The 9,459-nt window shown below is 44.3% G+C and overlaps 1 protein-coding gene across 1 annotated transcript; it reads left to right on the top strand.

Annotated features, from left to right (window-relative positions):
* The first annotated feature begins 314 nt into the window (after positions 1-314).
* LOC119280543 (E3 ubiquitin-protein ligase SINA-like 10) lies at positions 315-1,717 on the top strand. The gene is made up of 2 exons (XM_037561363.1): positions 315-676; positions 782-1,717. The coding sequence occupies exons 1-2, from the start codon at positions 428-430 to the stop codon at positions 1,496-1,498; spliced, it is 966 nt and encodes a 321-aa protein (XP_037417260.1). The 5' UTR covers positions 315-427; the 3' UTR covers positions 1,499-1,717.
* Positions 1,718-9,459: the final 7,742 nt, after the last annotated feature.

Below are 9,459 nucleotides of genomic sequence, written 5' to 3'. Positions count from 1 at the left end.
TATGGGCTCCCACGTGTTTGATGGTGTGATACTCTGGCGATGGAGTCAAAAGTACTCCGCAGTGTATCAATTAAGCAGGAAGCTATGAAAAAAACAATGTGCTTACATTTATCTTCCTCGATTTTTCTAAAAATAACATGGATCTGCAATGGTCAACCTTTTTATCGCACACTTGTAGGTACTTAAAAGAAAGACAACATTAATGTATGGATAAACTAGCAATAATGAAATTGATTAAGAGCACGGCATATATCTATACCATATAAGTTTGGGAATGGAAACGACAATGAGGAAGCATTTATAGTGTAGTGTGGCTGCCTAGGCAACTTTTCTTCTCAGATCTCAGATCTACTCCTCACCCACCTCCTGAAAAAGTTTGGCGTGAGACACACACACAAGAGTTTTCTTTCCCCAAAGGCCAGCCAAGATGCAAGGCGCCGCCGCGGCCGCCGAGAGGAGGAGCAGGGCTTCGCCTGACAAGGCCGACGAGAGCTCTAAGAAGGCGCGGCTGGACCTGCCCGACGGCCACATGAAGCAAGAGGCAGCCGGTGGAGGAGATGGAGGCGCCATCGTTGGGGCGGCGTACATCCAGCGAGTGGAACTCGCCGTGAGGATCGACAAGCAAGTGCTCCACTGCCCCCTCTGCACCCTCCCCTTCAAGCCCCCGGTCTTCCAGGTTCGTCTCTCTATTTCCTTATTTCTTCCTTGATTGGCGCCGGTGATAGATCTATTCTTTCGTGCTAATTTACGGGCCATCTCCGATTTGTGTGCCTGCCTGCAGTGCAAAGCGGGGCACCCGGCATGCGGCAGCTGCGTGGCCCTGCTGCCCTTCGGGCAGTGCAAGGCATGCGTGGACGGCGGCGGCTTCTTCGACCCCTGCCCTGCGCTGGACGGCGTGGTGTCCTCCACCAGGATCGGGTGCCCCAACGCCGGCTGCCAGTGGTACGTGATCTACCACGAGGTCGCCGAGCACCAGAAAGTGTGCCCGCACGCGCCTTGCCGGTGCACTGAGCCCGGCTGCGGCTACGTCGGCGCGCCGCAGGCGCTTGCCGGTCACCTCCACACTGTCCACTTGGTGCCGGTGCGCGCCGTGCAGTACGGCAAGGTCATCAAGCTTCAACTACCGGTGTCGACCACGCGGCTGGTGCTCCTTGGCAACGACAACTGCGTGTTCCTCATGACCGTGGGCGCGCTCGGCGCCGGTGTGACGGCCGTGTCTGTGGTGTGCGCCAGGGCGAGAGCGGCGACGCGGCCGCGGTTCACGTGTAAGATGTGGGTCAACCTGGAGACACCCCTGGCAGCAGTGGCGAACTGCGGCAAGGAGGGCATGGTGCTCGTGGACATGCACATGAGGAGCAGCTCATCGCCCGGGGCCGTGGTTGCTGCGGGCGAGCCCACGTTCCTGACAGTGCCGCCAATGTACCTGGTGCCAGTAGCAGGAGACGGGGCATCCATGGAAGTTCCCCTGTACATCCGCATCGATAAGCTCTCCCCTTGATCTGACGCATTGGTGTGATTAGGTCAGCTGCTGGGAAACAAAGGATGCATTCAAGGCAGTTCATGCTTATTTTGGAGTTGCAGCTGAAACTATTTGGCTGATGTTAATTATTAGATGCAGTTCATCTTTATTGTCATTGTTGGGTACTGTATTCAAATCGGAGGATATTATGCTTCGTTAATCATGTTCTGATATGCATCTTCTTCCGTTGTTATGTCATTCCAACTTGCAAGCATTTCATTTGCATCTGTTGCAATCTACATATCTCACGTCAGGAGTAGAGCTCAGTCTCATCTCAAGAAATGGTATCCCTGCTACCAAAGCGATGCTTAATGCAGGTTTACTGGAGAATATTGAGGAAGAAATGAGGCCTTCTGTCAAACAAATCTGCCAAGCAGGATGCCTAGCCAATGTTGATGCAGCATAGAGAGTATAACCATGCAGCAATTCCTGATGAAGCTTCTCTCAAAGTCTTCCTAAGGAATGAATCAAATCCATCTCCTTCCAAAGGGGTAAACTTATCTCTGTACATTATTTAAACTGCTAATAAGAAAGTGTTAAGCCATCTTTGAGGGCTGCATTCTGCCAATAAAAAAGCTAGTAACTTCTACTACACTGGCCATAATTCTTTTCTAGATGAATGATCTTTCTGAGCAAAAAATAAAATAAAAATCTGTTTTCTAACAAAATAATCTTTTGATATTAAAATGAAAGCAAGTCATCGAACACTGTAAGTGTAAACCTCTATTTACAAATGGAATGGCGGCCGAGAGTTACCCTAGCAACCCATTGGTGTTGACTGATGGGCATGACATGCATTTGGACAACTCCCAACTTTTAGATCCAACTCACTGACATTTGATTTATTTTTTGGTTTTATTGATAGTAGAAGACTACACTAGCTAATGGAGCATAAAAAAACTTTCTTTTTTAGTTGCCCCTCTTATTTAAAACAGGGGTACCCGAGCGTAACTACAACAGAGGGACCTGCCCAAAAAGCCACGTTTGTAAGGTTTTTAATTTCGGTCATGGAAATTTTTTGTACATCACCGGAATATGCAAAATCCAGAAATTCGGAACTTATTTCGGATTTTGAGTTTCTAAAATCAATATTTTTTAATGATTTTTAAAATAATTTAAATTTTAGTTTGAATTTGCCTCAAAATTTCAGGGTTGCAAGTATTTCGAACCCCACCGAAATATGCAAAAATTTTCTGAAATTTTGAACCCTCGGTACAATAAGAAACTACACTAAAATCCTCTTCACAATTAGTACTACAACATCCAGAAGGAGCCAATGGCGTGACGGCATGCATACCTTTGTGTATGTTTACTGCCAAGTAAATCTACCCTCGTCAAACCACATCTACAAAAAACGTCAGCAATGACGTTTTGGGACGGTGCTAGGTGTCTGAAACATGGGCCTCCTCAGCACACATGCCTCGCGTGCAGACAGCTTTCACAGAGGCCGTGTGAGGTCATGTTCTGGCCAGGCATTTAGTGTGAGTGCAGGCTATGGTGCATAGCCTACCGCTGCCAGGAGTGACAAGTGCCGAGAAGTCCACCTCGATCATCAAGTACGACTTCCCCACACCGCCCACTCTCTCGGTCAAGGGTATGAACGCCACATGCTCCCGCATGGACTTCGTGGAGTTGCTCTTTCATGGGGGCAGCTGGCAACATATATCTTTTTATATTACAGAGTGCGATACTAAATTTTTCTATTTGTCTCATGCAAGCGTTTGATTGCTAATATATGCATCTGTTTTTCTCATGCCTTTTCAGCAATATTATTTATGGCTAATGGTATGATGCATCAAGCATGCCATGTTCTATGTATTAGTGATTTATCTTTTTCTTGAACCTCGGTAGGATTTATTTCGGCAGCAAATCGATTTTTTTAATCCCCGATTAAGCCTTTCACTTACTATCTTTGTTGTAGGTTATGATACATTATACTCAGTGAGGTGCAATTCCTTTCCTCTGACTTTGGAGTTGTGATGTTTCTGACAACATTATATAAAAGTTTGCAGTTTGCTCCATCCAACAGGCTATGTAAAGGTGCTCTTCCCAATAGGTCATTATATATCAGTTGAAATTTGAAGCCATCGACTGATATGTATTTCAAGAGTCTATGATATATATATACCCATCTTTAAATATGTTCCCTACTATTTTTCTTTTCCTATTAACTGATTCATGAAATGATTCCCTGAGGTGGCCAAATACATTACTTATGTACAATGCATATATGTGCTTCAATTTTAACTGTTAACAACTGGAGACATTGATGTTAATTGTACTAATTGGTCTTAATTTTTTTCATTTGTCGGAGCACGTTTCTTGGCTGCTGGATCTTGCCCATTTAAGGAAGGCATGGTAAATTATTGTTAGACCTTGTTTCTTTGTTAGGTGCTTTTGTATCGCTTATTTATTCCTACCAGAATGTACCAACATATATGAATAGATATATTTGTTTTCTTGCTTTTCCTAGAAGAACCAACAGAAGAAGCTGTGGTCGCTGCTTTGAATCTTAAATAATTGTTTCCTATTAGTACAATATTTTGATGCTTCATTAGTTGCAGAACTAAATTATGTATTAGTTTGCATCCATGCAGTAGGAGAAATATCTTGAAAGCAGTTCACATCCAGTTAACATTGATGGCCAGAGATAGGGATCGTGTCTAATGTGGGAAAGGTGATACAATCATTATTTGTTTGTGAGACTCAATAATAGGAGATGAGTCCTTTTTCCACTTTATCTGTTGGAGATGATGTCTGTGGATTTAGTGTTCAATGGAGCGGCTTAATGTTTTAGGATACGTCGTGCTCTACACCTGAAATACGCTTCAATTAGTTTTACTGTAAAATATTGCATCACTTAGTATTTATGATATACTACTTCAATCCATGCCACATTATTATTTCGAAATACGTAATCACAAACTTAAATATACTTTCTTTTAAGTTAATGTTGTCCCAAATTAGCTCTGGTTGTTTGTTTTATTGATTCTAAGTTTCTCTTCTCATTCTTGTATAGGTAAAAGAAAACTTCCATATTGATGAGGATGATTCTTCATTTGGAGTGTTACGGATCATGACAAATTGTAAGAGTGGGCCACAGTTTACAAGTATTTGAACCATGTTTTTTTATTTGGATGCCTACTATCATTTCCCCCATCTTTGAATCTTGTTATGAATGGGATTCATTTTGGATCCTCACCAATCCATGATGTATGTATCAAATTGTTGTATGCATATTCTTGTGCGTTACTCAATATTCTATTGGTATCATCTAAAGTTACTTAAAGAGTGAATCCATTGAATATCCTTTGGCTTGGGGATTTTTCTCTAGGGGCGGGAACGACACCAACAAGTAGAGTAGCATGTATCGCCGGACAGACCATGATTTTGTCATGGCAACGAGACAAGCACGAGCAGTTCACAACATTGCATTCATTTCTATGCAGGGTCAAGTTTCAAAAGAAGAGTTGAGTAGAAAATACTTTGCAGGTCATGTCTGTAGTCTACTGCACTAGCACTAGCTACAATATATTTTGCTTTGTTTGCTAGTTCGGGAAGGAGTACTACTTAATTACTTTGTCGGGTTCTTGTTGATGCCTCTGCACTCCTATACTGACGTTGTCCTCTACTACTGTGGCATGTGATCCATCGCCTCGGGACATGGCCAATGCATAGCCCTAGGGTGATGCCCCACATGCCATGTAGAATTGGATGTCAGGAGAAATAGGTTCCGATGGGGACGCGGGATCCTCTGCGGGAGGCGGGTGCTTGAAGTGAAAAAGTGTGGTCCAGTGTAAAAAGCTGACAAAAATTGAAGTGAAGAGTAGAGATGCATGTGTACTAGTCTCTACTTTCTATTCCTTGATGAGGCACACTAGTGATAGCTTGCGTTGGGGAGAAAAATCAATGTAGCTGCCTCAAATTACTTTTTCTTATGAGACATATGTATCCATATGCCACCACTGCTCATGCCCTCAATAGGCATGCAGCTTTGGCCTGTGTAGTGCTGTGTGACGGATGTGTGGGACAGGAGAAGCTGATTGAATCTCTTCTATTTGATAAGGGAGGTGCCTTGGTATAAACCATATTCTTACATTCTAGTATAGTCCAAATGCATCGTCCTTTCAAATAAGATTGTGTTTTATTGCTCAAGTGAAAATTGCACTCTATTAAGGCAAGTCGATGGAAACGGACCTCACTAAATATCCGCGGACATGTACAGCGGCTTGTTTGGACGGGTTCTATCTCAAGTCAAGAGTAGAGCTCAATTTCATGTAAGAAATGCATGCATCTTGTGTACTCCATTGCTATCTGATGGAACTTTTTTTCCTGCATAATAAAATGCTGTGTTCAACTAGTAACTTTTACTACACGTGGCCTTAATTCTTTTTTGTTATGGCTGACCTTTATGAGATGAAAAAAATCCATTTTCTGACAAAATAATCTTTCTATATTAAAATAGAAACAAGTCATCGACACCAAACCAATGTACTTACAAACTGGATGGCAGACGAGACTTATCCTACCAAAATATTGGTATTCACGTGGCTGCAACATCCTTCGTCTGTGAATTTGCACACGTTACGGAAGGGAGGGTGTACGCACAATCCAGAAGGGCCCCTAAATGCCCAAATCGCGTATGACGCACCATCGGACCATAGGGATTACCACCATGTCGTACTTACGTGACACCGTCGCCATCGCCCACTGCCCGACGACGGCCTCTTCCTGGTGCCGCTCCTCTGAGAAGGAGAGCATGCCACACTTCGACAGTCCCTTGTAGCCGTATTGGGAGCATGATGGGGCACGCGAAGGGCCGGGTCCAGGGAAGAAACCCTTGGCCTTTGCTTTTCTCAAATGCACACAATCGTAAATTTATTAAAAAAGAAACGAGGAAATGGAACTAATGGCAGCCGGAAATAACCTTACCAAATTATTGGTTTTCCCAATGGGCAGGGCATGCATTTGGATAAGTCCTCAAAAATTGGATCCGAGCCAATTTTTAGTTGCCCTCCTAATTTTGTGCCCGGCGAGGAGATTGCGAAATCCTTCATCAACAAATTGGTGTGCCCACGTTTTGGTAGGGCGGGTGTGTTAAGAATAAGACACGGCAGTGGTGATGACTAGTGTGTGTGTGCGTGCTGGTTGTGCCAGACGCCGTAGCGAGAGTGCCTGTGTGCGTGCGTTGTGTGCGTGTGTGCTGGTGCGTGAGGTTGTGCTCACGTACAGGTCCACAAGGTAGGAGTAGCTCGGGTCAAGGGCAGTTGGCGATGGCTGCGATGTGTTTGTTATGATCCATTGCTATCCGGCCGTGTTGAGCGCGTCAGGGCGCGTTGTGGGCGTGCGCCAGGGCAAGCGGATCACAACGTTGTGCGCGTGCATGTGCGTCGTGTGTGTGAGTGCGCCGGGGTATAAAGAAACCCCCTGCTGTATCAGTTTGAGCTGGGAAAAGGCTGTTTGGCAGCGAGGCGTACGTCGCCACAAAATCTCTGTCCGCTCACTTCTTCTTCTACCTCCGTTTCTAGAGAGCTAGCTAGGGTTAGTCCCAACAGGGTGCACACACAATCGAGGCAGATGATAAATCCTCAAATCACCTATTACGCATGTTGGCCTTATGAGTCGCCACCATGCAGCATTTACGCCATAGCACCACTGACCACCCCTCTATTGCCGGCAACTGTCCCCGGACAAAGACCGCCACGCGGTGCTGCTTCTCCGAGAAAAAGACCCTGCCACACTTGAACAGCCGGAGGGGGAAGCAGCGGCAGAGCATTTTTCGCGTGGCGGCGGCCTAGGGTTGTGAAAAAACCTATGGCATTGGACGTTGTTTGGCTTGGCGATTCTTCTCCACGAACGGCCTCGCCGATTTTCACAGAGGCCCTGATGCCATCATGGGAACGAGACAAGCAACAGCAGTTCATAGCTAGCACTGCATTCATTGCTTTGCAGGGTCAAGTTTGAAAAAGAAAGGTAAAATGCTTTGCACTAGCCACCCATGCCATGCCATGGCTTGCCGTTTCCATGTAAAAGTAAAGTGTGCTATGCCGCGTATCGCTCCGCTCGTACCAACAAGCCAACCCAACCCAGTTCGGGAAGGGGAAGGGAAGGGTTCTCTGGCTGACGCTGGGTCAGACTCAGTTCCCGTCCTCTACTCTTGTCCTGTGGACTCTGCTCCATCCATCAAAATTCAAAAGCAAGCAGAGGCAGCTTTGCCCTGTGGAGTGATGTGTGGCGTGTGCTTGATTCGATCTCTTTAATTTGTTGGGGGAGGAACCTGGGTATGAGCCACATTCTTCTTTTGCACTGTGTAGTTCAAATGCACGATCCCACACCCTCAGGTCCTTTCAAATAAGATGGCGTTTTTGTTGCTCGGGTACAAAATATCTATATCATGCTTGTGCTCCATTAGTATCAGTTTCTTCCAAGTTCAACCTACTACTTCCATACATCTAGCTGGTGTTTTTCATTTTCTTTCATGTGTTCGAGAAATGGAAACGTGCATCTCGGGAAGAAGAGAATAATTGAACTTCTAACTCGAACTAAAAAAAGGAATAGTGATTCTTTAAGAAAAACGGATTTTAACAGCTTAAACGACAGAATATTGGAGTAGACGTCAAATTTGTAGGAGAACCATCCTGCATTTGCCATCTTTTCTAACAACGCCTGCACAAGATATTCTTCTTCACACTCACTAACTAATGCCTGCTCTCTTTCCGTTTCCGTTACATGCATATGGCATGTCTGCAATTTTCTCTTCATAGTTAGCATCAAATCTGGTGTGTGCTTGTTTTTTTTTTCCTTCTGAGCAACCTGGGCTTGATAGTTCTAAAGGGACTTTCAAGACAGAAATGGCATGCTCCAAAAGTTCGCCTTGACTGTCCAACATAAATCCTGGTGTGTTATATCTTTACTAGCACACATGCCCGTGCGTTGCAACGGGAGAGATATTTTTTTGCGAGAAGCATCGGGAAAGATAATTGATGTGTCCATCAAAACGGTTTCTAGGGCGGTGGGGCGAGAGAGTGAGGAGCTGCGGTGTTCTCGCGGGTCATGTTCGCCCTGCGAGATCCGGATAGTGGTGGGGTTGGTCCGACTGGCGGCCACCACCCAACTCGTGCCTATTTTCTCTAGGTCCGCCTCCGTGTCGAGGTTGTGGTTGCACGGCGACCTTCGGGGCATAGTTGCTTCGACCACTCTCTTCTATGATTGCGTAGCCAGATGGATTACTAATTGCAGCGAATCTCGTTTCATTGGCATAATCATCGCATAACCAGGTAGTCCTTGCTTTACCATGGTGTATTCTCTTAATGATTTTGGCACTCACTTGCCCATATATTTTTAATCAGAGCCAAACCAGCATATTCTTTTTTATTGGCTTGTGCCCATAATTACTTTTAATTATAGTCAAGAAACATATTCTCTTTTATGGTCAAATAGCACGTGGAACATACAACAGTTCGCATCTGGGCTAGGCCACTGGTAGGCACCAAAACGACCTATGTTTGTAAGGTGTGAATAAAAATCCCAAAAAAAATAAGGAGTTGAAGGATCAAACTCATGACCTCAAAAATTCGGACACGTGTTGCTAGCCACTCGAATAAACAGTTCCTGCTAACCAATGGTCAACGTGAATGTTTAAGAACATACTACAACATCACATTCAAAACATTTTTGATTTTCCTGATCTTTTTTGAACTTTCAAAAATAAAGTAATACTTATGAATTACCGATATTCTTTGAAATATGAGCAAATTTTTAATCCCGCTTTTTTCAAAAAATATATGATTTTATATGATAATTTCAATGATTTTTGAAAAAAGACAAACAAACTTGAACGGGAAGGTTTTTTGAAATTTAAAAAAAAAATTCCCGAAAAACTGATCCTATTATAGAAAAGGAAGATTTTTTTAATTTGTGAACAATCTTTTTATACAGAA

This window comes from Triticum dicoccoides, chromosome 3B (assembly GCF_002162155.2).
Source record: "Triticum dicoccoides isolate Atlit2015 ecotype Zavitan chromosome 3B, WEW_v2.0, whole genome shotgun sequence".
Taxonomy (NCBI): Eukaryota; Viridiplantae; Streptophyta; class Magnoliopsida; order Poales; family Poaceae; genus Triticum; species Triticum dicoccoides.
The sequence above is the reverse complement of the archived record's forward strand: the minus strand, read 5'-3'. Positions and strand labels throughout refer to the sequence as shown.

Bases quoted from the DNA above. Each gene is read 5' to 3' on its own strand.
- LOC119280543 (XM_037561363.1), top strand. From the start codon at position 428: ATGCAAGGCGCCGCCGCGGCCGCCGAGAGGAGGAGCAGGGCTTCGCCT. The intron at 677-781 runs GTTCGTCTCTCT...GCCTGCCTGCAG, and splicing joins TCAAGCCCCCGGTCTTCCAG to TGCAAAGCGGGGCACCCGGC.